Source organism: Scyliorhinus torazame, chromosome 4 (genome assembly GCF_047496885.1).
Source record: "Scyliorhinus torazame isolate Kashiwa2021f chromosome 4, sScyTor2.1, whole genome shotgun sequence".
NCBI classification, from domain to species: domain Eukaryota; kingdom Metazoa; phylum Chordata; class Chondrichthyes; order Carcharhiniformes; family Scyliorhinidae; genus Scyliorhinus; species Scyliorhinus torazame.
The window spans coordinates 253214322-253240733 of NC_092710.1; the positions used below are offsets into that span (position 1 = coordinate 253214322).

The following is a 26412-nucleotide window of genomic DNA, read 5'->3' on the forward strand; positions in this document are numbered from 1 at the left end:
TTTCAGAGTCAAACCTTTCAATGTCTCAGATACCACTATCTCCATTTCTGGGTATGCCCTGTCTCACCAGCAAGACAGATCCAGCAGAGGTGGTGGCACAGTGTATACATAGGGAGGGAGTTGCCCTGGGAGTCCTCAACATCGACTCTGGATCCCATGAAGTCTCGTGGCTTCAGGTTAAACATGGGCAAGGAAATTTCCTGCTGATTACCACAAACCAGCCACCATCAGCTTATGAATCAGTACTCCTCCATATTGAACACCACTTGGAGGAAGCACTGAGGGTGGCAAGGGCACAGAATACTCTGGGTGCAGGGACATCAATGTCCATCACCAAGAGTGTCTCGGTAATACCAACACAGACCGAACTAGGTAATGTAAGGTAAAGTCGCCATAGTCCCAGATGGCCAGAGGCTGCTTTCCCCTTTGAGGGCGGTAGCTGACTGATGGTGATTTAACCTGTGGATCACGACACCACAGGTGAGGGGCAAGGTTCATGAACGATATGGGAATTGGACCCGCGCTGCTGTCCTTGCTCTGCATCACAATCCAGCTGTCTAGTTAGCTAAGCTAAAACGCCTCCCAATACAGACCAAGTTGGCCGGGTCCTAAAGGACATGGCTGCTAGACTGGGACTGCAGCAGGTGGTGAGGGAACCAAAAAGGCTGAAAATCATACTTGACCTCATCCTCACCAATCTGCCTGCTGCAGATGCATCTGTCCATGACAATATCGAAAGAAGTGACCACCGTACTTGTGGTGACAAAGTCACATCTTCAGATTGAGAATACCCTCCATCGTGTTGTGTGGCACTACCACCATGCTAAATGGGATAGACTTTGAACAGATCTAGCAACTCATGACTGGGCATCGATAAGGCGCTGTGGGCCACCAACAGCAGCAGAATTGTATTCAACCACAATCTGCAACGTCTTGGCCTGGCATATCCCCCACTCCACCATTACCGCCAAGCCAGGGGATCAATCAAACAGCAAGAAATAGACGGAGCTAAAAACTTCCACAATAAAAGCATCAGATCTAAGCTCTGCAGTCCTGCCACATCCAGCCGTGAATAGTGATGGACAATTAAACAGTTCACTGGAGGAGGAGGCTTCTCAAATATCCCCATCCTCAATGATGGAGGAGCCCAGCGCAACTGTGTAAAAGGCAAGACTGAAGCATTTGCAAAAATCTTCAGCCAGAGGTGCTAAGTGGATGATCCATCTCGGTCTGTTCTGGAAGTCCCCAACATCACTGATGTCAGTCTTTAGCCAATATGATTCACTCCATGCACTATCAAGGAACGGTTGAAGGCGCTGGATCCTGCAAAGACTATGGAACCTGACAATATTCCAGCAATAGTACTGAAGACTTGTGCTCCAGAACTTGCTGCACCTCTAGCCAAGCTGATCCAGTACAGCTACAGCACTGGCATCTACCCGGCAATTTGGAAAATTGCCCAAGTATGTCCTGTACACAAGAAACAGGACAAATCCCACCCAGCCAATTACCGCACTATCCATTATCAGCAAAGTGATGAAAGCAGTCATCAGCAATGCTATCACTTACTCAGCAATAACCTGCTTACGGACGCGCAGTTTGGGTTCCACCAGGGTCACTCAGCTCCTGACCACATCACAGCCTTTGTTCAAACATGGAAATTGGAGCCGAACTCCAAAGGTGAGGTGAGAGTGTCTGCCATTGACATCAAGGTAGCATTTAACCGAGTATGGCATCAAGAAGCCCTAGCTAAACTGGAGTCAATGGGAATCAGGGGGAAATCTCTCCAGTGGTTGAAATCATATCTAGCACAAAGGAAGATGGTTGTGGTGGTTGGAGGTCAATCATTTCAGCTCTAGGGCATCACTACAGGAGTTCCTCAGGGTAGTGTCTGAGGCCCAACCATCTTCAGTTGCTTCAACAATGACCTGCCTTCCATCATAAGGTCAGAAGTGGGGATGTTTGCAGATGACTGCAGAATGTTCAGCACCATTCACGACTCATCAGATAATCAAGCAGCCCATGTCCAAATGTAGCAAGACCTGGACAATATCCAGGCTTGGGCTGACAAATGGCAAATTACTTCCACGCCACACAAGTGTCAGGCAATGACCATCTCCTAGGGGCTGGTTTAGCACAGAGCTAAATCGCTGGCTTTGAAAGCAGACCAAGGCAGGCCAGCAGCACGGTTCAATTCCCGTACCAGCCTTCCCGAACAGGCGCCGGAATGTGGCGACTAGGGGCTTTTCACAGTAACTTCGCTTGAAGCCTATTTGTGACAATAAGCGATTTTCATTTCATTGTCAATAGAGGATCTAACCATCGCCCCTTGACATTCAATGGCATTACCATTGCTGAATCCCCCACAGTCAACATCCTGAGGGTTACCATTGATCAGAAACTGAACTGGACTAGCCACCTTAATACTGTGGCTACCAGAGCAGGTCAAAGGCTAGGAATCCTACAGTGAGTAACTCACCTCCTGAGTCCCCAAAGCCTGTACACCATCTACAAGTCACATGTCAGTAATGTAATGGAATACTCACCACTGGCCTGGATGAGTGGAGCTCCAACACTCAAGAGTGGAGCTCCAACACTCAAGAAGCTTGACACCATTTGCAAGCATCTCGCTTGATTGCTCCCCCTTCAACAAACATTCAGTCTCTCCATCACCGACGAACAGTGACAACTGTGTGTACCATCTCCAATATGCACTGCAGGAACTCGCCAAGGTTCCTTAAGCAGCATCTTCCAAACCCACAACCACTACCATCTAGCTGGACAAGAGCAGCAGATACCTGGGAACCCCACCACCTCGAGGTTCCCCTCCAAGTCACTCACCACCCTGACTTGGCAATATATTGCCGTTCCTTCACTGTCGCTGGGGCAAAATCCTGGAACACCCTTTCAAACAGCACAGTGGGTGTAGTTGCACCTCATGGACTGCAGCAGTTCAAGAAGGCAACTCACCAACACGTTCTGAAGGGCAACTAGGGCAATAAATGCTGGCCTAACCAGCGACGCCCACATCCCGCAAATGAATTTTTAAAATTGTTACCGATAACATGATGTGGTGATGCTGCCGTTGGACTGGGTGGGCACAGTAAGAAGTCTTGTGTTGTACAACCTGCTATTGTAAGACTTCTTACTGTACAGATAACATGGCAGGGGGTAATGAAGCTATGGGCATTCACCTGGAAATGGCTCCTGGGTTTCCAGGTTTGCCAGTTGATTCTGCTGGGGGAATGTCAGAGGAACATTCATGTTCAGATTCCCAATCTACCTCTTCACCTACAATCCCAGATCAACCATTACAAGATTCACCACTGGTATTGCATAGGTTGCTACGCAATCGCAAAGCTCTTGACAGACTTCCGTATAGTTAAGACGTTCCTTTTGTCGTATTTCTGTTGTGATAGGGGATTGGAATTTTAGGGGGAGAAGTGTTACAGAGTCTCAGTTTGAGTACAGTGTTCTGATCAGCCTTTTTCCTATGTAATTGTTTCCCTAGCATCTGTTGTGTGTTTTGAGCATGTGTGGGCTTTGGCGGGCTGTTCAGTCTTCAAGAGGGTGACCATAAGCAAGATCTGTTTTTACTAATGCTCCTGTTCTCATAGTTATTACTGTACTACTGCTCTGCTGAGTTACTGTTATTGTCAAACTTCATTATGCATTTCTGTGTATAAAGAAGTTCCTTCTTTTAAACAATGCATTTGACTACCTTCTTTGTGACTAAAGTTACCACAGGCCATTTTAACTTTTGCCGGTGGTGAACCACAGGTGGTGATAGATTGGTTCCCTGTCATACAAACCACCTGATTTTCATTTCCATTGACTCAAATATCAGGTAGGGCGTATAAAGGGCAGCCAAAACGCTTCTGCCTGCTTTCCATCAATGCCAAATATTAAAATCAACTCCAAATCTTTTATTATACTATGTTAGGTCAGACGGAAAAATTGGCTAGTTGAACATTGTAAGGCATAACTTGCCTCATTGTTGAAGGATTAGTGTATCTGTCTTGGTGAGCTTCACTCAGAGGTGCTGGTTTTCATTGTGAATGACACGCTGAATAATATTACTATCTACAGAGCAAAATCTAAGAATGGGGGGCGGTGTTTACGAGAGAAGTTGGACCGATTGGGACTGAACTTACCGGCTGGCAGACGGAAAGCAGCCAACGTCACCTTGCTAACCTCACTGGTTGAAGGTAAGGCCAACATTCAGAAAGAATTGGTGCCATTGAATTACTCATGCCAAATGTAAGTTATGTTTTACTTTTTGTGGGTTTATTAAAGCGTAGTTCAGGTGAAATTGGAATGGACAAAATTCATGACATATATTTCAGTGGAACTCAAGAAACACCCCAATGTGTCACAAGTTACAAAGTCATAAGTGTACTTTTAAAAGCTTAACTTCAGCAATTAAAAATACAAATTACTGGAATCATTCTTTATATACCATCTCGTGCATGTTTACGAATAGTAATGGTAAATTCATCTTTTCAAATACAATTTGAGAGAAGTACAATCAGTAACACTAGAGACTGGTCATAGGAAAAATTGCTTACGTATTTTTCAGTCTATGATGGCTTCCTGATCTGCTCCCTTCATGAATCATCCAACCTATACATTTTACTCATTCTTCTGGAGATGGCAGAAATCTTAAATAATTTTTCGGCTTCAATATTCCAAGGGGAGGGACCACCTCTTGTGGTTATCTAATAAAGTTAAAAATTGGAAAAATAAACATGTAATTGTACAAAGATGGTTGGCAGGTCAGAAATTTGGGCAGAATATTAAAGAAAAGCAAAGGGTGGCTAGAAGATTAATAAGGAGGGAAAACCTTAGAGTATGAAAAAGCTAGCTAGAAATATGAAAACTGTTTTCGAATGATATTTAAAGAGAAAATTCAACAAAGTGAGCATTGATCCTATTGAAAGTGAATCTAAAGGACCTAATAATGGAAATAAGGAGATGGCAGGTGAATTAAGCAGGTATTTTGCATTGGTCTTCACTGTGGAGGATGAAAGCAACATCCTATAAATAGCTGTAAATCTGGAATTGGAAGAGAGGGAGGAACTCACGTAATCACCAGGACAGTCAGTGGTACTTAGTAAATTGTTGGAACTGGGGTTGACAAGTGCCCAGGTTCTGATGGATTTCATCCTAGGGTCTTAAAAGAGATAAATGGTGTGAGAGTTGGATGTGGTGGTTTAAAATTTTCCCAAATTCCCTAGATTTGGGGAAGGTTTCATTAGATTGGAAAATAGCAATTGTAACTCCTTTTATTCAAGAAGGGAGGGAGACAGACAGCATTAAACTCTAGGCAGGGAGATAGACAGCACAAAACTACAGGCAATGTGCTTAACATCTGTCAAAGAGAAAATGTTAGAAACGATAAGGTTTAATAGCTGGGCACTCAGATAAAATCAAGATAATCAGCCAGAGTCAACGGGCGGGATTCTCGGCTGTGTGCCAACGCCAGAGTAAAAACGGGAGTGTTTCGGGATCCCATTCTGCGGCCCACAGGGGGCTAGGACAGCGCTGCTCCAGCTGCCGATCCCGGCCTGAACGTGGCGCAGCGGGGTCCGTGCATGCGCAGTTCGGCCAGAGCCAACTAGCGCATGCACAGTGGCCTTCCTCCCCGTGCCAGCCCCGACGCCAAATGGCGCAGGGCTACAGGAGCCGGCACGGAGGAAGGAGGCCGGGGGACAGGGAGGCAGGCCTGCCAATCGGTGGGCCCCGGTCACGGGCCAGGCCACTACGGAGGCCCCCCCCCCCCCCACAGGCCGCCCCCGGACCCTTCAACGCCGAGGTCCCGTCGGCTCAGAGGATGTTAGAACAGCCCCGGCAGGACTCGGCTTTTTGTTGACGGCCGCTCGGCCCATCTGGGCCGGAGAGTCGCCGCATACCCTGACCGGCGCCGTGCCGACCATGCCGCCGCTGATGGCACCAATTGCTCACAGTATTCTAAATGGGGCCTAACTAGTGTTTTATAAAGCTTCAGAAGTACATCCCTGCTTTTATATTCCAAGCCTCTTGAGATAAATGACAACATTGCATTTGCTTTCTTATCAACAAGTCTCTTGATCAAAAAGTTATTGAGGCAGAGTTATTGAATATGTTTAAGGCAGCGGTAGATAGATTCTCGATAAGCAAGGGGATTGATATGATCTTGGGATTAGGCAGGAATGTGGGGTTGAGGTTAAAATCAGATAAACCATGATCTTACTGAATGGTTGAGCAGGCTCACAGGGCTGAGTGGCTGATGTTCGTATTTACCAGGGAGATCGGAAAGGTACACATCAAATTGAATGGTGAGATGAGTAATGAGATATGTGAATTTAAAACTTTTTTTAAAAGGATGCGTGGAATGAACTATTCAGACAGTAAAGAGATTAAAACTCTTGTCTGTATGGATGACCTGCATGTATTTCAAAAGATTCTATAGCAGGGGCATTACTACACATATTTAATAATTTGTTAGAAAAGATATTGTGTCAAAGGGCGATGATAGTCAATCAGATTTGTGAACAATATGTAATCAGGGGGTTAGTCAATACTGAGGAAGGCTACAGCAAATTACAGGATGACAGGTGACAAGGCAACACAGTGGCTAGCACTGCAGCCTCACAGCACCAGGGACTCGGATTTGTGGTGAATGTATTATGCCAATAATCCCCCATTGTATTTGTATCTGTGCTGTTGCCCTTGTATTTGTATCTGTGCTATGCTGTTGCCCTTGTGGGCTCCTCCTATGGGCCATTGTATGGCATTATCCATAGGGGAACATGTTGGGGCCTGTATGGGCTCCACCCATGGCTCCTCTCCTTGAAGGGAGGTATAAAGAGCAGTCGACCTGTAGGCGGTTGTCAGTATTGGATCAGTCGCAGGCAGGCACTGTTCTAAGTTGATTAAAGCCACAGTTTACTTCTACTCTTGTCTCGAGTGAATTGATGGTCGCATCAATTTAATCAACTTAAACGCAACTATGGAATCGGCCCTCAAACCTGACCGACTGGAACACGATCCGCAGGCCGCGGAGGCGAAAGAAATTTTTTCGCACTGGCTCCAGCTGCTTCAAGGCCTATCTCGCAGCCTCCTCCATGCCTTCCGTCACTGATGAACAGAAACTGAGCCTCCTCCAAGCACGGGTGAGCCATCGAATCTCTGTTCAACTCGACGAGGCCTCCTCCTGCGCAGACGCCCTCGCGATACTCGAACGCCTCTATGTACGGCCCGTGAACGAGGTCTACGCGCGACACATCCTCACCGCTCGCCGCCAGTGCCCCGAGGAATCGCTAGAAGGGTACCTACACGACCTCAAAGCCCTCGCACGCAGCTGCAACTACCAGGCCGTTACGGCCACTCAACATAAGGAACTCGCCGTCCGAGATGTCTACGTGGCGGGAGTCCGGTCCAACTACGTGAGACAGCGCCTACTTGAAAAGGGGGCCCTGGACCTGGATCAGACGGTAAAGTTAGCCTCCTCCCTGGAAGTAGTGTTCCATAGCCTTAACGCATTCCCGGCTGACCGCGCAACCCCCTCGTGGACCCCCAACCAAAGATTACAACAGGCCTGTGCTGCGCGGCTGCCCGCCCACCATGGGAGGCTACCCTGCTATTCCTGCGGCCAGTCCCAACACCCTCGGCAGCACTGCCCGGCCCATAACGCGAACTGCAGCAGCTGCGGGAGAAAAGGACATTTCGCCAAAGTTTGCCTGGCCAGATCCAAGAACTCTAACTCACAGGACCAATCCTCAGACTCACAGGCCCGCAGACCCCGCAGTGTGGCAGCGTGTCTGCCGACTCCGCCCCCGGTAGATGCGTCATCAGCCCCGTGCTATCCGTGGGGGCAGCCATCTTCCAGCCCTCACAGCATGTGCGACTCACAGGGGCCGCCACCTTGGCCTCCCCACGCGGCCCACCATGCTCGACCAACGGGGGCCGCCATCTTGGCCACCATCTGCTACACCGCTCGACGCGTACGATCAACAAGGGCAGCCATCGCTAAACAGCCCCAGCACCTACGACCACGCCGGCTACCCGTAACTCAGCGCGGTCACCCTGGACCAGTCGCGACCCAAGCACCTCCGGAGCTCCATGATGACCGTCCGGGTAAACGGGCACGAGACATCTTGCCTTTTCAACTCCGGGAGCACAGAGAGCTTCATTCACCCGGACATGGTAAGACGCTGCTCGCTCCCAATTTTCCCGGCGCCAAACCATCTCCCTCGCCTCTGGGTCGCACTCGGTGCAAATCCGAGGGTGCACTACCGCAAGCCTAGCAATAAGGGTGCCGAGTACGCCTATTTTAAATTATATGTGCTCCCAGACCTCTGCGCTCCTCTCCTATTGGGACTAGATTTCCAATGCAACCTCAGGAGCCTAACCCTGAGAGTTTGGGGGGCCCTTACCCCCACTCACCACATGCAGACTCGCTACCCTAAAAGTCGACCCTCCCCCACTCTTCGCAAACCTCACCGCCGACTGCAAACCAGTCGCCACCAGAAGCAGGCTGTATAGCATACAGGACAGGACTTTTATCAGCTCCGAGGTCCAGCGACTCTTGCGGGAGGGGATCATTGAGGCCAGCAATAACCCCTGGAGAGCTCAGGTGGTGGTCGTCAGGACCGGGGAAAAGAACCGGATGGTTGTAGATTACAGCCAAATCATAAACCGGTATACGCAACTCGATGTGTACCCCCTTCCTCGGATCGCAGACATGGTTAATCAGATCGCACACTACCGGGTGTTCTCCACGGTGGATCTGAAGTCTGCATACCACCCGGAGGACCGCCACTACATGGCTTTTGAGGCAGGCGGCCGCCTTTTCCACTTCCTCCGGGTCCCCTTTGGCGTCACGAATGGGGTTTCGGTGTTCCAAAGAACAATGGACAGAATGGTGGACCGATATGGGCTGCGGGCCACATTTCCGTACTTGGACAATGTCACCATCTGCGGCCATGATCAGCAGGACCACGACGCCAACCTCCACAGATTTCTCCAAACCGCCCAAAAACTCAACCTCACCTACAACAAGGAGAAATGCGTTTTCCGCACAACCAGACTAGCCATCCTCGGCGACGTCGTGGAAAACGAGGTTCTAGGACCTGACCCTGACCGTATGCGCCCCCTCCTGCAACTCCCTCTCCCCCACTGCCCCAAGGCCCTGAAGTGGTGCCTCGGGTTCTTTTCATATTATGTCTAGAGGGTCCCCAACTATGCGGACAAAGCCCGCCCACTAATCAAGGCCACCATCTATCCACTGGCGACTGAGGCCCGCCAGGCCTTCAGCTGCATCAAGGCGGATATCGCCAAAGCCGGGATGCACGCGGTGGACGAGTCTGTCCCCTTCCAGGTGGAGAGCGATGCATCAGAGGTCGCTCTCGCCGCTACCCTCAATCAAGCAGGCAGACTGGTAGCATTTTTTTCACGCACCCTCACAACCTCTGAAATTCGGACCTCCACAGTCGAAAAAGAGGCCCAAGCCATTGTGGAAGCTGTACGGCACTGGAGGCACTACCTCGCTGGTAGGAGGTTTACCCTCGTCACCGACCAACGATCGGTAGCCTTCATGTTCGATAATACGCAGCGGGGCAAAATCAAGAACGATAAGATCTTGAGGTGGACGATCGAACTCTCCACCTATAATTACGATATAGTATATCGTCCTGGGAAGCTCAACGAGCCCCCAGATGCCCTGTCCCGCGGCACAGGCCCCAGCGCGCAAGATGACCGATTACGGGCTATCCACGATGACCTCTGCCACCCGGGGGTCACCCGGCTCGCCCACTACATCAAGGCCCGCAACCTGCCCTACTCCACCGAGGAGATCAAAGCTGTAGCCAGAGACTGCCAAATCTGTGCGGAATGTAAACCGCACTTCTATCGACCAGATAAAGGCCCACCTGGTAAAGGCATCCCGGCCCTTTGAGCGCCTTAGTATCGATTTCAAAGGGCCCCTCCCCTCCAATAACCGCAATCCATATTTCCTCAATATTATTGATGAGTTCTCCCACTTCCCCTTTGCAATCCCTTGCCCCGACGTGACCACGTCCACCGTCATTAAAGCCCTACATAGTGTCTTCACCCTGTTTGGTTTCCCCAATTATGTCCACAGTGACCGGGGCTCGTCGTTCATGAGCGACGAACTGCGTCAGTACCTGCTCGGTAAGGGCATTGCCTCGAGCAGGACTACCAGTTATAACCCCAGGGGAAACGGGCAGGTGGAGAGGGAGAACGCAACGGTCTGAAAGACCGTCCTAATGACCCTGCGTGCCAGGAATCTCCCAGTTTCTCACTGGCAGGAGGTCCTCCCCGATGCACTCCACTCTATTAGGTCCCTACTTTGCACGGCCACAAACGAGACCCCTCATGACTGCCTATTTGTTTTCCCTCGGAGATCTACCTCAGGGGCCTCGCTTCTGTCCTGGCTGAAGACACCGGGGCCAGTCCTACTCAGAAAACACATTAGGAGCCATAAGTCTGATCCTCTGGTAGAGAGGGTCCAGCTCCTACACTCCAATCCCCAGTACGCTTATATCGAACAGCCCGATGGCCGACAGGATACGGTCTCCCTCCGGGACCTGGCGCCCGCCGGTTCCACCACCACCACCACCACCACCCCTCCACCCTATCCCGCCCAACCTACCATGACCAGCGCCCCCACCCCTATATGGCTCCCGCGCTCCCTTCCGCCCGCCATCCCCCCTTAACCGATCCACAGGAATGAAGCTCCAGAAGAGAGGCTCCCGGAGTCCACGTTTGTACCCGCAGCGGCGCCCTCACTACCGATGACAGCACAGTTGAGCTCAACACCCGAGCCTGCACCAACACCAGAGCTTTGGCGATCACAACGCACAATCCGTGCGCCGGACCGGCTGAACGTAAGAACCCGTCACCCATGCCGGACTTCATTTTTTTAACAGGGGGTGAATGTGGTGAATGTATTATGCCAATAATCCACCATTGTATTTGTATCTGTGCTGTTGATCTTGTAATTGTATCTGTGCTATGCTGTTGCCCTTGTGGGCTCCTCCTATGGGCCATTGTATGGCATTATCCATAGGGGAACATGTTGCGGCCTATATGGGCTCCGCCCATGGCTCCTCTCCTTGAAGGGAGGTATAAAGAGCAGTCGACATTTAGGCGGTTGTCAGTATTGGATCAGTCGCAGGCACTTTTCTAAGTTGATTAAAGCCACGGTTTACTTCCACTCCCATCTCGAGTGAATTGATGGTCGCATCAGGATTCGATTCTGACCTTGGGTAACTCTCTCTCTGGAGTTTGCACTTTCTCCCTGTGTCTGCGTGGGTTCCTGCCGGATACTCCGGTTTCCTCGCACAACCTAAATATTTGCAGGTTGGTCATGCTAAATTTTCCTGTAGTGTCCAAAGATGTGTAGATTGGGTTACGCGGTTGTGGGTTGGTGGTGGCGGGGGGAGTGGTGGGGTGGGTGGGGGTGGTGGGGGGTGGGGGGGAGGTCGCGCCTGGGTCGAGTGTCCTTTCATTCGGTTAATGCTGACTTGATGGGCTGAATGGTCTCCCTGCACTGTATGGATTATTTCATTTGTAAACTTACAGGATAGCCAAATAATGGGGAAATAAAGTTCAACAGATAAATCTGAGGTGGTGCATTTTAATTGGAAGAATAGTAGACCACAGATGATTAGAAGATGCGAGTCTAGGTGAGGTAGAGGAAAACAGCAACCACAAAAAGATTGTCCAGAACCTGGTCCATGGGCCACATCCGGACCATCAAGCGGCTCTGGCCAGGCCTGCATGCCAGGAGGTGGAGTGGAAGATTCTGTAGGGAGTTGCGTTCGCTGCTGTTCGGCTTATTAGTCGGAGATCAAAAGTCTGTGATTGGAGAAGCAGTGAACAGTGTGCTTCATTCAACATGAAAACCGGTGACAATGGTGAGTTTGCTGGGAGGGGCCATAGAGACAGAAATACTGAATGCTGGGTGATTGGAGAAGGAGAAGAAGAAACTAGCTACGGGATGTTGAGTGGGGGGGGGGAGGGCGTGCAGGGTGAAGAAACTGGTTGCCGCGTGGGGGATTGTGGAGTCGGAGATGCCAGCTGTTGGGGAGGGAGGACGATAGATCGGCTGCTGGAAGGGTGGGGTGAAGGGAAGGAGACACTTGCTGCTGGGGTTTTGTGGGAAGGAAAATGAGAGATGGCTGTTGGGACGAGGAGGGGCAGTGGGGGCGAGACACCGGCTGCCGGATAGAAGAGAGCGAATAGCATGAGAGCGGGTCTACCCTGGCCCGCATGCCAGTAGGTGGAGTGGAAGATGCTGCAGGGAGCTGCTCCTCCAATCACAGGATATTCCTCTCCTGCATTTGCTGCTGATGGGCTATTAATGGGAGATCAACAGTTGTGATTGGAGGAGCTGACGGGTTTAGGGGGGTGGGGGGTTGAGAGCGAGAGGCTGCCAATTTGGGGAGTGGTGGGAGAGAGGGCCTGGGCAGGGAGAGATTGGCTGTCGGGTGGGAGGTAAAGGGAGAATGGTATCTTTCTGAAATTTACTCATCGGCTCCTTGAGTGAAAATAAAAGTGAAATGTGGCTACTTGTGTGAAAAGGTTGGACAGGCTTGTGCAACCCACATTGGCAAAGTCTTTATGGGAGATGATGATTTAATGGTAATGCCTCTGGCCTAGTCATCTGGAGGCCCAGGCCAGTGCTGCAGGGACATAAGTTAAAATTAAATTTAACTCATGAATCTTCTCGAGCGGCGTGGTTGGGCCGAATGTGCCATACATCCTATGTAATCCAAATATTATTCTAAACATCACTGCCAATCCCATTCTAACATGCTCAGTACAGCTTCCATAATGCCAAATCTCATGAACCAATTCTGATTTGCAAATTTCCTCTCTTCAACATCCACTCCCTGTGCACCAATTGTTACATGTGGTAGTTTTAAAAAGGGTCCATTTCCTACTGTTCTCCATGGTTAAATATGTAGACAAGACAAACAGAATCTCAGAATTGTTACCGTGCAGAAGGAAGCCATTCAGCCCATCATGTCTTCATCGGCTCTCTGAATGAGCCATTACTTGGCACCAGTCCATGTGTTCTTCCCTTAACACTGGAAATTCTTGCCCTTCAGCTATGAAGTCCAATGCCCTTTTTAATGTTTCAATTGAACCTGCCTCCACCATATACTCTGGCAGGGCTTTTCAGACCTTACTTACTCACTGCACGTAAAAGTGTTTCCCCAATGTTGTTTTTGCTTCTTTTGACAATTGCTTTAAATCTGTGCCTCTCATTCTGGATCCTTTCACGAGTGGAAACAATTTTTATTTGTCTAATCTGCCCAGACCCCTTATGATTTTGAATACTTCTACCACACCCCCTCTCAGCTTTCTCTTCTGCAAGGAAAACATTGAATTTCATCTGTCAGCTGTCCACCAATTGCACCAACTTGGCCAAGTCCTTTTGAAGTTCTACATTATCCTCATCAGAGTTCACAATGTTTCCAAGTTTCATATCATCTGCTAACTTTGAAATTTTTTTCAGTACACCAAGATCTTTGTCATTAATATATATTATCTGGAAAAGCAAGAGTTCCAACACAGATCCATCAGGAACTCTGCTATAAACCATCGCCCAGCCTGAAAAACATCCATTAAACCTTACTCCTTGTTTTCTGTCACTCATCCAGTTCCTTATCCATGTTGCTATTGTCCCTTATATTCCTTAAGCTATAACTTTGCTCACATGTCCATTGTGTGGAACTGTTTCAAGCAAGTGTAAGTTAAGCATCATTCTAAATAATTATTTCAATTAGACTGCATATGAAACAGGAAAAATAAACTATTCAAGGGGAAAATATAGAGAGCAATATAGGAACTTGTAAAAACACGTTCAAATTAATAGAAAAGGTACAAATTTTTAAAAAACTAATTTTATCTCCAAAATGATCACGATGGGGGTGGAACTTTGGATGGTCCTCAGTAATATCAATGTTGCCCCTTCTTCTTTCACCTGTAAACGTCATTGATTGGACTGAACGATGGTGGTGCAGTGTGCCAATGAGGACAAATGGGCGTTGAAAATATTCTAAAGTGCCTGCGGGTAGGATTTGACTTCCATTGAAGAAAGAATCTGCTTGTCCTCGTAGTGCAGCTGCCAGAAATCCCAAGGACTTGGCACTGTAGCCTTCGTTCTCAGAAAGGGTCACGTGGGGTGACACAAGTCCCGACTGATGCCAGAGGCCATGGGGTAAATTGAGAAGAAAGGCAGACCCTTCTTTTCCCTTAGCGAGGCCAACAAAGGAAACGGATTGTAGAGAACCGAGGGCGTCTTGGTAAATGCTCTCCAAATCAGGCGAGCATCCTGTATGATCATAGCAAAGAGTGACATGTGGATCGGGAATATCTAAGGGAGGTGAAAAGTGTGAGGGATCAAAATCAACCGACCACCACTGTGGAGTAGTGAAAAGGGGAACATTTCGAAGCTGGGCCTGCGGGATAGCTGATATAGTAATGCCGTTATCAGGGCAAACAATTTCCACCTGCAAGGGGCACAGCAAGTCACGTCCGGCCAGGTTGACACCGAGGACGCAGGTAACTGTGAAAGGGATGCAACATTCCCGGCCCTCAAATTGAACAGAGAGCGGCTTCGTCAACAGATAAACAGCACCTTTCCCATGAAACCAGCAAGTTCCACATGCTTATCAGAAAGGGGAAAGCAATGTTTCTGAATTAATGTCCAGTCTAGCGTAGAATGAGTCGCGCTGGTGTCAATCAGGAAGGGGATAGGCACGCCCTCTATGTAAATCGTAGCGGTGGGCTCGTCAGAGTGGTCTGTTGAGAAGACCGGAAAGTTCGATCTGGCTAGTCAGTAGGGGTTAGAGGTAGTGAAGGGTGTCTGCTGACGGGATTGAACTCTACCTTGTCATCGGGGTGCTGGACAATCCCTAGCGTAGTGGCCTGTACGTTGACAGTTGAAGCAAGTGACTTTATATTTGGCAGGAGGACGACGCGGAGGAGCGCTGTCAAAATCCTCCATGTGTGGAGTGAAGGGGGAAGGAGCCTGTGAGCGGTAACCAAATTCAGGAGGGTCCGTGCAATCTGGGCGATAGGAACGTGAATCTGACCTTGAGGAGCTCTTCTTTGAGAGGGACGTTGGATGAATTCGGATTTAATTTTGGGCGAAGTGTCTTTGTAACAGGTCTCACGGTTGCGGCCATTGCTCCAATAATAAGACACAGCACGTTTCATTTAAGGTTTAGAATTGTCAGACCAGTCCATGTTATTAGTTTTAATACTGGATGCTACGTGGTCAGGCAAAACCTGCATTAATAGTGCATTAAATTGGGGTGACTGTGTGCCTGTATTGAAAGCAATGTCCCCGGAGTAAAGAGTGTACATGCCACAAAAGCGGTCAAAAAATTCTGGACCATCTTCCTTAGAAGTGGGGGTACATTCAAGGAGTTTGGCGATGTCAACGGGTTTACGGAGAGCCCGTTTTAGTGCAGGGAACGTTAAAGTACGCTGATCATCCCCCGTTTGGTGTGCGGCGCTGAAGGCCGTCCACGTGTCCTAATTCATTTTTCCATCTTTCCCCTAATTCTGGGGGAAGGGATGAATAAATCAGTGAATATTGATCACATGCGATAGCACCGTACATGGTCGCAGTTCTCCTCAAAAACTCAGTGAACCCCTCTGAGTCCTCTTTGCAGGAGGGACATTGGGCCATGATCAAACATAGCTCATGGGGTTTAAAAGCCTGCCACACCTCAATGAATGGGTCATCATCATCAGCAGCGTGGGGGTTAATAACACTCCTAATGGGATAATTTGCGGCGGGAGGTGGTGGCGGAAAAGTTTCCTCCTCCTTAGGTTGGAGTGATAAATCAAGAAAAGCCTGATTAACAGAGGTGAAGGGTTGTTCCATATTAACATATTAACGGCTTGCGTATGTGACCGAGTGCGTGTTGCTACGGGGGATGCGTTAGCAGGAGTTTCATTGGCAGTGGGACCATAAGGGGGAGTCTGGACTTGGGACGGTGGAATTGTAGGATCGGGGTGTGCAGGATGAGGCTGGGGTCCAGGGGTTAAATCCTCCTCCTCTTCCGTATCGCCTGAATAGGGAAACATCGGCATGCCAGAGCAACTGGGAGGATCCTCCTTTCATTTAATTTGATGGGCTAGCCCTCTCTGCCTATTGGTTTGAGATTTTTTATTTTTGCCTTGTTGTTTATGCTTTCTATCCCAAAGTTCACATTCCAATTTTAAAGTCTCCCAATGTTTTGTTTTACCATCCACACAATCATCAATCCCTTTTCTATGGGCGTTATCTCTCCAACTCATTAATAGTGATTGTTCGTGGCGCTTAGTAGATTGCTTCTTCCAGTCTGAGATTAAAAACTTCCACTTAAAACCGGCGTTTCTCTGCCAAATGATTTTCTCAGCAGAAATGCAATTATCGTAGTTCCAAGTGCCCCCTAGTGGCCAAATATCGTTACCCAATTTATTGTTCAGCGCTGCAGATAATCTCCGTAAATTACGTTCTTGAGACGGGTTTTCAGAGCACATGAAAAAGAGAGGGGAATTGCCCCCAGTTTTGTCTAAAATCTGTCCCATAATGTCAATAAAATGTGCCCCTCGCAACCAAAATAATCCCTGGTACCAAATCAAATTGCAGGTTCCCTGACCCAAACTTAAGCCTGTATAAGAGGTCCCTGACCTAAGGCTAACCACAATTGGGGTCCCTGACCCTAAGTACTCTATTAACAGTACAATTTAGATTCGAGCACCGTCACCTGTTTCGTTACTTCTCCCAGGGATTGAGGGGTCAAACCACCAATCCGAGAGAGAGAGACCAAGGTTAATCTTACCTTGTGCCGGCATCCGTCTCTTTCCTCCGGGTCTGGCTCGATCACTTCTTCAGTCCTCCACGGAATTCACTCAGGATATTGGTAACTGCTCGCTTGCGCCAAAATGTCAAAGTCAATATTTTCCCGCTTCTGTAGTAGAAAGATTCAACACACTCGTTAAGACAGAATAACAAGCTTTATTTTCGAAAACAACTGCATGCAGTAATGGCTGAAACTTGAAGTCAGAGAGCAGTCAACAAAACCGCTGAGTCTTTCACAAGTTCCGCGCTTTCGCGGAGAATTAGCTCAATATTTATACATTATCATTATCAAGATTATGTGACAACAGTATAGTCAGTAGTTTGATTGGAAATACAAATGGAAGCATAGACCAGACCATGTTTGGTCATATCACTCATACCATTATTTAGTGCTTGGAGGGAACATTAAAAGGCCGGAATAGACTTGTTTCTTCCTGAACTTATCTTGTTTTAAATTCCTACGGCCCTGGGTTATGACGAGTTAGTTTTATCAGGAGTTGCTGAGGTCTGGTGTTTTGGAATGGCTCGACCTTCGCTGATCTTTTCAGACTTCAAGTTGTCCAGAGTTGGCCTAATCAGTCTTACAGTCTGAAAATGGTTAGGGCAGCATTCTTTACATGGGCCTGGTGAGCTGGAGTGAGTAGTTTCAGCCTTTCTTATATTGTATCAAACCTTTTGACCAGTCTTCCCATTGACCAGTTTTCCCATCATGCCATTACTTAATTCGTACCATATCACATATCACTGGCATCAAGGCTTAAAATTGAAAGAACACCAGTTTTGCTCTGCAGTGGTACCACTGGGGCCCACTTATATTGTGAGAAGTTACCTTTTCTCCCTGCCCATTTGTAAAGGGTGGCAACTATTACCAATCTGAGATATTTAAAAACACTGATGCCAAAAAGAAATGGGCTGGAATCAAGAGCACAAATGGATGGCAGAGGTATTACCTTGCCACACATCTTCTGGTGGAGCAGAAATGGACTGCAGCTGTTCAAGAAGGAGCGTAACACAACCTTCTCAAGGGCAATTAGGGATGAGCAATAAATGCTAGCTGAGCCAGCGATGCCCAGATTCTGTGAAAGAATAACTAAAGGAAAACACAAAATTTAGCCCTTAATTACAATATGAAATATTAAACCAGTAACAGAATACTAATTGTCTCATAGCAGAGAACGTTAAAACTCTCAAGAATGAAAGTAAAACAGATTACCATAGGCTGCTTCCCCTTTGAGGGGGAGATCTGATTTAACCTGAGGGTCACCACACCTCAGGCTAGGGTCAAGGTTGAGAAGGCAGGGCCTTCATGAATAAGCCCAGGCAGCATGGGAATTGAACCCACACTGTTGGCCTCGCTCTGCATTATGGGCCAGCTGTCCAGCCAACTGTGCTAAACTGGCCCCCCCGTTGAAGTAGAAAATTAATGTTTACTAGTCGTATTAACCAAAGAAAACCATTTAAAAAACCATGTCAACTTGTCTTCCAATGTTTGAGATATTTCCAGTATCCTGGAGGGGAGGATTTTGAAATTAATGAACACTTTGAGTTATTGACAACACAACTGGTTGATGTGGTGGGAGAGTTAGCTTACCAGTAATTAGCTTTGATAGACTCAGTAGACTTTTCCCACTTGACTCTGCTTTGGAAGACATTGGAAATTTCAGAAATGTGAAATATATGCAGAAACTTACCTGAGATTTCCTGTTGCACCGAGATCACTGAACACTTAGAATCATCGTGAACAATCCCCTGCTTTACACTGAAAACAATGATTTTGTGATTAATCAATGATGGCATCATTGAGTTAAGTCAGGCAAAAAGCATTTTGCTTCTACAGACACAATGATATTTCACCAATAAAAAATACATTTAGTCCTGTCTCTACTTACTAAAAAGAATAGGCTGTTGATTGACATCATCAACTTGTCCAAATCTGACATTGCTCGGCCCTGTCTGATCTCGGAAGGCAAGCTGGGGCACTTTTGATTAATACTTCAAAGAAAGATTTCCTGGAAATGGCAGATACTGTAGGTTTCTGATGGATGATGGAGGGATAGATAAGGATAGTGTCATTCAACTCCTTGCTTCAAATCCAATTCACACTGGCAGGATGAGAGCTTTCTTTCTCAACTGGCTAAAAAGATTTGCTATAAGAAGAGTTGGAGCACTTTCTCGGGAAATATGGATCATTGACAACAAAAGTGTCTCCCATAGATTTTATTTCTTGCAATTCTTAAGTTTCTTTCGGCGTCAAGGACCTCTGGGCTTCCTCCTTCCTCCATTTGTCTGCAGGCAGGATGACAAGTGCACGAGCTCCAATATGAAAGTAAGAAAGGGGGCGGGATTATCCGCTTGCCGATGCCAATTTCGTAATCGGTGGAGAATCCCTTTTTACAATCGAATCAGGGGCGGCGCCTGTTTTCGGATGCTTCGCCCCCTCCAAAACGGCGTCATTCGGGAGTATGGCGTACGCCGTTGGGACTGCCTCAGGATATTACCTGAAGACCCTCCCCGATTCTCTGCTCCCGATGGGCCGAGTTCATGACGGCGCGATTCACTTGCGCTCTCAGTTTTCGTGAACCTGGCATGGCGGCTGCGACCACAGTCGGGGGGGGAGCCGTGCTGCTGGCCGTGGGGGGGAGGGGGCTTCGGCGAGGGCTGGGGGGAGAGGTAGGTGGTGGTCGAGGTTGGCGAGGCAATGTCCGGGGGGGGGCATTGCCTGGCAGGTCGGGTCCATGCGGGGTCCATGCGCGGCCGGCGCCATGTTGTACAGCGCGACCACTGCAGGTCATCGCCGTGCGTTTGCGCGGCCACGGATCTGGCAATTCTCCGGCTGTTTATTTTGTGAAGGCTGTGTGTTTTACATGGTATGGCTGCTAGCCACCCACTGGTCAGAGGGTCGGTGCTGGGGCCTTGCTGAGTTTTTCATCGTGGAACTAGATATTTCCTCCGGACATAGCCTCAAAATCAGAGCATCCAGCCCATGGTATCTGAAATAGGTTTATTGTTGTGATAGTGATATAAAAAGCATATGAAATTTAGCTATTTTAAATTTAAGTTAGTTCAAAAACCTCAAGGGGTGATTTTAACTTTGCTGCTCTCTGAAACGAAGTGGACAAGTAGTTGAAATTGCCAGGAGGAATCATTGGCAGAACTCTCTTAGATTCCAAATTTTAATATGTGTTACAGCCACAAATGTGGTCCTAATTTCAATGTAAAGGTGATGCCATTGGGACTGGATTGCTATTTTCTCTATTGGGCCGAGTAGGGAAGGGATTGTAACTTTCTTGCTTGGTCAAAATAAAAGGAGCCTGATGCTTGACATTGCAATCCCCCCGTCCTTCTGCTGGTCAGTTGCTACTTCCAACCAGTTTTGGATGGGAAACTATCTGGCACGTGCGGATGAGAACCAAGAGTTAAAATCTTGACACGCAAAGGTCTAAATGCTTTCTCCCAGTCTCGGCCCTTCTTTTAATTTAATTCTGCTCCTCTTCACTTTTCCCTTCTTCCCAAATCAGATTTTCTCCCATAATATTTCCAATCTATATATTTTTTTAATTGTTTGCGTTAAGTACCCTATTTTTCTTTAAGTTTAAATAAATCTCTTATCTGTTTCTCAGCTTTCTTCATTTTATTTTGGATCCAGTCTCGATCAATACTAATTCACATCGTCCCTGGATTAACTAAAAATTGGCTCCAAAGGATGATTCTAAGCCAGTCAAAGGACTAAATACTGTAGTTTGACTTGGTCTCAACCTTTGGGCAACAGGATTAAACCATTTTGCTAAAAGTGGGCTGACATTCAGACATTTACATCAGGCAGTGTAACTGGCAGGATAATATATCAATAGTAAAGGCAGCTGAGTATTACCAAACTAATCTTATTGCACTTTAGAGTTGTTTTTAGTTTTTTTAATTTCAGGACCACTAGAAAGGGAGGTATAATTGTTGACTCATTAAACTGCCGAGGCAGTCTTGTGGCGCAGTGGGTAACGTCCATGCCTCTGAGCCATTAGCTCTGGGTCTGTGTCCCGTCCTCGAACTTGATGGCCAAGGAAGGTGTATTCATAATGCAGACAAACAGGTTGAGAGTTTAAACATGTAAATTCTTCCAAACATGCCAATGGCTGGCAGTAAGAGAGGGAGGGAGTCCTGATCAGTTACGCTTGTCGGGAGTGGTGTCCCTCAGGCTCTCAGCCCCTGGCAACAGACTAGCAATCTGTTCCGGGAATTACTAGCTATGGAAACAGATGAAAGTCTGTTTTAGTGCATCACTAGGTGAGGGAAGAAAATTGGGGCTTGGATTGTACTGCCGGTTTCATATCATTCTCTGGTCAGGAAAGTGAACTGTGTCCACGTATACTTCAATTCATGCCTAGACCTTCACAGCCAGGGTTGGACATTTGAGTAATGCTGGATAATTTTAACATCTACAGGGCAAAATGTCAGAATTGGCAGCAGTTTGAAAAAGCTGAAAATATTGATGTGCCTGGTGGTCAGCAGGACCCCAGGGGGATAGGCGGCGGGCCTGTCATTTACATATGTAAAATAACCATTAGCTGCTGCTTTAACCCAGGATCCTGACTTTAATTCTGTCTGCATGGGTTTCCCAATCTTCATGGAACTCACTAGGGAACACAAAGTGAGAGATCAGAGGGATTTGATGCGGGGGGGTGGGGGGCGGGGGGGGGGGGGGGGGGGAGGTGAGCAATTGACAGTAAAGCAATGCTCTAAATACTGAAATCTGACATCTGCTTCCTTGTTTAAGTGGAAGGGTTTTTCAAATAGGACTTGTATTAAGCATATGCTTTCACTGCCTTGGAGATGATTTCCAATATTTTGGAGATCAGATTCACCATCAAGCTTGGAGTTTTTTTGCTTCAAGACCTCCCAGCTTGAAGCTGACGCATGGGAGAAACTTTGTGTATCTGTGCCTTAGAATCGTGGAATCTGTACAGTGCAGAAGGGGGCCATTCGGCCCATCAAGTCTGCATCGACCCTATGAAAGAGCACTTTCCCTAGGCCCAATCCCCTGCCCTATCCCCATAACCCTACCTAACCTTTGGACAGGGAGGGATAATTTTAGCATGGCCAATCCACCTAACCTGCACATCTTTGGAAGGTGGGAGGAAACCACAGCACCCAGAGGAAACCCGCAGACATGGGAAGCATGTGGAAACTCCACACTGGCAGCCACCCAAGGTCAGAATTGAACCCCAGATCCCTGGCGCTGTGAGGCAGCAATGCTAACCACAGTGCCACCAAGCTGTCTGTCCACATTGGACTTCAGATGTGTATCAAAAGGAGCAACACCTGCAGGAGCAACAGCTGACTTCTGCCAAACCACCCACAGGACAGTGAAACTAAGCACGGAGCTCCAGCTGGCAAGAGGCAATACTCCCACCACTGGGCTCACAGTGGATTATTTTTCCATACATGACTGAGCATCAGACTTTCCTGTCAGATGACTGCTGATATTTACAGTTTCCTGGAAGATGACTTTCTGCCAAGTGGACCAAACAGACAGGTCTTTCCAGTGGCGGTCAAGGTCACCACAGCTCTGAATTTCTTTGCTTCCTTCCAGGAATCTGCTGCTGCTATTTGTGAAATCTAACAATGTGCTGCCCACAAGTGATCTCAAAGGAAAGGATGCCATTGTTTCCAAGGCGTGTACTTCGATTTTCTGCGTTGGCTGCATTCTCACCAATCTAGGGAGTCAGATTGCATACTTGGAGCCCCCATATCACCCAAGGAGTCTTCATCCACTGAAAGGGATTCCACTCCATTAATGTTCAGCTCATCTCCAGCCACCAATATATTATCAGGCATGTGTGCCCAAGGTTACCTGGGAACTGCCAAGGTGTGCTCACCCTACACCAGTCTTGTTGTGCAGAAATATTCACACCTCGAAGCCGAGACAGGATGGCTCATTGGAGAGAAGAGCTACCTTCTGAAGATGATGACACCTGTGAGGAGCCCAAAAGCTGACACCCAGGAATGATAAAACAGAAGACCTGCGAGCACCAGATTTGTAATTAAGCTGTAAACTTTCCCTGCCCTGATCAGGCCACCAAAGACACTGTATCCAGGAACAAGGGAGGACGCTTCTGCTGCTGACTAATGATATGTATAATCTAAGGACAGTAAAGGGTTAACAAGTTGATGTTCATGTATAACAACACTAGATGGCAACACTGAGTAGTCTTATAAAAGGCTGCGTTTAGGCATTCTGGGAGAAACTGTTGGAGAAGTTGATGTAGAAGGGTAGTGTGAAGTTGAGTTAGAGTGCAGGTTATATATTAGAGAGACTGTACCATAGATTCAATATTATTATTTTGTTAACTGTTACTCAGTAGAGTGTGCGAGCCAATTTAAGTAGTGTAAAATAAACTAATTTGGATTTAAACATATAGCTTTATGTTTTTTGTCAACACTACGACTTTGGCTATCTTGGCGAACAATACAAGGAACATAACATGCTACCAGTAGTGGACAGTCATAACACTGACCTCCTCAGCCACCTACAGCAATCCCTGTCTGTGCTCTGAAGGTGACAGTCTCCCTGTGGGCCTTCATAGCCCACAGCATTATATCCAGAGAAGCATCGCTGAAGCGTGGCACTGTCTTACCGTGTTACGTTTCTATCAATGCAGTTCATGGCTCTCTCAAGACCATCTACAGTACTTCAGTTCTGACCTTGGAGGGTGCCTTTAACTATTGGAGCTGAGGTAGATTAAGGTGCAACTTCATCATGCCTGCTCACTGTAATTGGTCAGGAAACCCAGAATCCAGATGCAAATGCAGCAGCTGGATTGTTGTTTTTTTAAACGGTAAAACACCGCTGAAGCTTCCGCGTTCTTGACACGTTGCTGGCCACCCTTCACGCGAATAGGTCTGAAAGTTCAATAATCGGGAAAGATGTAAAACAGGCACTTACAGCACAAAATCACCATCTGCCCTTCAGAATCTAAACCTGCTATATCTTTAATGTGAGGGGACAGTCAGCTCTTTGCTTACAGCTAAAAGTTTACTTCTCCCAAAGGTTCATTGACTTTAAACTCTGAATAACTGAGACAAATAGATCCCTAATTGGATATGGTCTCTGCTGTGTTGAACACTTTCCACCAGGGTGGTGGTTGGATACTTCAAGCTATCAGTTTTGCGATGATCCCTCCTGAATAGCATGTCAAAGTATGTGGCTGTTGAATGAAGACAAAATTAGATTTGGCTTTGATTTACCTAGTCATATACTTTGTTCTGTCAAAGTTCACACCAAAAGAATGATTATCTGGATGAGACACTAAAACATGACCAGAGAATCATTGATGACAGAAAGAGATCAATCAGCCCATCATGCCTGCTGAAAGACCTATTATTTTCCTTCACCATTTTAACTTAGTTTCACCCTACTGCCCTCTCCAAATGTTATATTCACATTGCACTATTTTAAATAACAGCTGTAAATTCTCTCCAATGTCCAGGCTAATTTTCAGCCCTCACACCACCTCTACCCAGCCCCAGCCCTCCTCCGCCCCAACCAACATCAGCACAGCTGATTTACTGGTACTCATCTCATTGCTGTTTGTGGCAACTTGCTGTGTGAAAATTGGCTGTTGTGTTTCTGCATTACAACAGTAAATACATCAATGAGTGTAAAGAGCTTTTACTTCTTTGCTTCAAAAAATATTCTGATTAAACATTCATCTCCTATAAACCCGGCGCTTAAATAAAATTTACTAACTGCTCCCTATCTCTTCGTTTATTGTTCTTTAGAATCAGCTTAGTTGACTGACTGATTAATTGATTGATTTATTGTCACATGTACCGAAGTACAGTGAAAAGTATTTTCCTGCGGCCAAGGGAATGTACACAGTATGGACATAGTAGACAAAAGAATAATCGACAGAGAACATTGACAGTGGTACATCAACAAATAGTGATAGGTTACAGTGTGGAACAAGGGCCACACAATGCAAATACATGAGCAAGAGCAGCATAGGGTGTCATGAATAGTATTCTTCAGGGAACAGATCAGTCCGAGGAGAGTAGTTGAGGAGTCTAGTAGCTGTGGGGAAGAAGCTGTTCCTATCTCTGGGTCTTCAGACTTCTGTATCTTCTGCATGGTGGAAGGGTCTGGAAGAGGGAAAAGCCTGGGTGCAAGAAGACTCTGACAATGTTGTCTGCCTTCCTGAGGCAGCAGGAGGTGTAGATAGAATCAATGGGAGGGTGGCAAGCTTGTGTGATGCGTTGGCTGAGTTCACCACACTCTGCAGGAGTGTCGTCAGTTGAGTGGTAGCACTCGCTCACTTCTGAGCCAGAGGTTGTAGGTTTACTACTTACGCGGTTGAGTGTGCAATCCAGGCTGACTGTGCTGTGTGAAGCAACGTGAGAGATGCCATCACCTAGATTCGACATTGGGGCGGTGTGGTGGGGCGGTGTGGGGGGGGGGGGGGGGGGGGGGGGTGGAATTATCAGACAAAGTGCTCCTGCCAGTCTGGATGACTCTTTGTCAAAGCTGAAAATAGGGTCAGATTTATCCTGTTGGAAGGGGGAGGCGTGGAACAGTGGGGCTGGATAGAGGGACAGTGATAGGTGGAGATTGACAAAGATGTCCGTGGGCGGAAAGACAAAGGGAATGTAAATAGGGTACGGCTAGGAAAGGTGCTGACAGTGGCACATTAAGAGATTAGAATGTAGGGCAGCACAGTGGCGCAGTGGGTAGCACTGCAGCCTCACAGCGCTGAGGTCCCAGGTTCGATCCCGGCTCTGGGTCGCTATCCGTGTGGAGTTTGCACATTCTCCCCGTATTTGCGTGGGTTTTGCCTCCACAACCCAAAGATGTGCAGGGTAGGTGGATTGGCCACGCTAAATTGCCCCTTGGAAAAATGAATTGGGTACTCTAAATTTTTTTTTTAAAAAGAGATTGGAATGTGTTACTGGTATAACTAAGGTAAGCAGTGTGGAGAAGCATAGGAACATAGAAAATAGGAGCAGGAGGAGGCCATTCGGCCTTCGAGCTTGCTCCACCACTCATTATGACCATGGCTGATCGTCTAACTCAATAGCCTAAACCCGCTTTCCCCCGTATCCTTTGATCCCCTTCGCCCTAAATGCTATATCTAACAAGGTCAAAGGACAACTAAGAACATGAAATAGATGGCCCAAGTGGGCTGGGGTGGAGGGAGGGGGGACAATGGTGAGGGAAAAACAGATTGATGGAAGAAATGAAAATAAATCGGTAGAAATAAACTTGTGTCACTATCAGATAAAACGTAGACTGGGTGACCACTTTGCAGAACATCTTCGAACCATCCACAAGCAGGACTCAGACCTTCCTGTCACTTGCCATTTCGATTCACCGCCCTGCTTTCATGTCCACTTGTCTGTCTTTGGTCTACTGCAGTGTTCCAGTGAAGCCCTGCACAAACTGGAGGAACAGCTCCTCATCTTCCGATTAGGCACGTTACAGCCTTCCGGACTTAACATTGAGTTCAACAACTTCAGACTGTGAACTCTCTCCTCCACCTTCACCCCATTTT

General features: G+C 47.5%; 1 protein-coding gene and 1 long non-coding RNA gene across 2 annotated transcripts in view; one reads left to right on the plus strand and one right to left on the minus strand.

Moving 5' to 3' along the window:
* The window catches only part of LOC140410882 (uncharacterized), a 70638-nt gene extending 53660 nt beyond the window's left edge, over nucleotides 1-16978 (minus strand). Inside the window, exons 1-2 of the long non-coding RNA XR_011940758.1 lie at nucleotides 16854-16978; nucleotides 4569-4718 (exon numbers count right to left, since the gene is read on the minus strand). This is a non-coding gene — a long non-coding RNA (uncharacterized lncRNA). The remainder of the gene's footprint in view (nucleotides 1-4568; nucleotides 4719-16853) is intronic.
* tfap2d (transcription factor AP-2 delta (activating enhancer binding protein 2 delta)) overlaps nucleotides 1-26412 on the plus strand; it is a 120813-nt gene that overhangs the window by 78296 nt on the left and 16105 nt on the right. The window contains exon 5 of the mRNA XM_072499646.1: nucleotides 4090-4208. Coding sequence (XP_072355747.1) covers nucleotides 4090-4208 — 119 coding nt within the window. The remainder of the gene's footprint in view (nucleotides 1-4089; nucleotides 4209-26412) is intronic.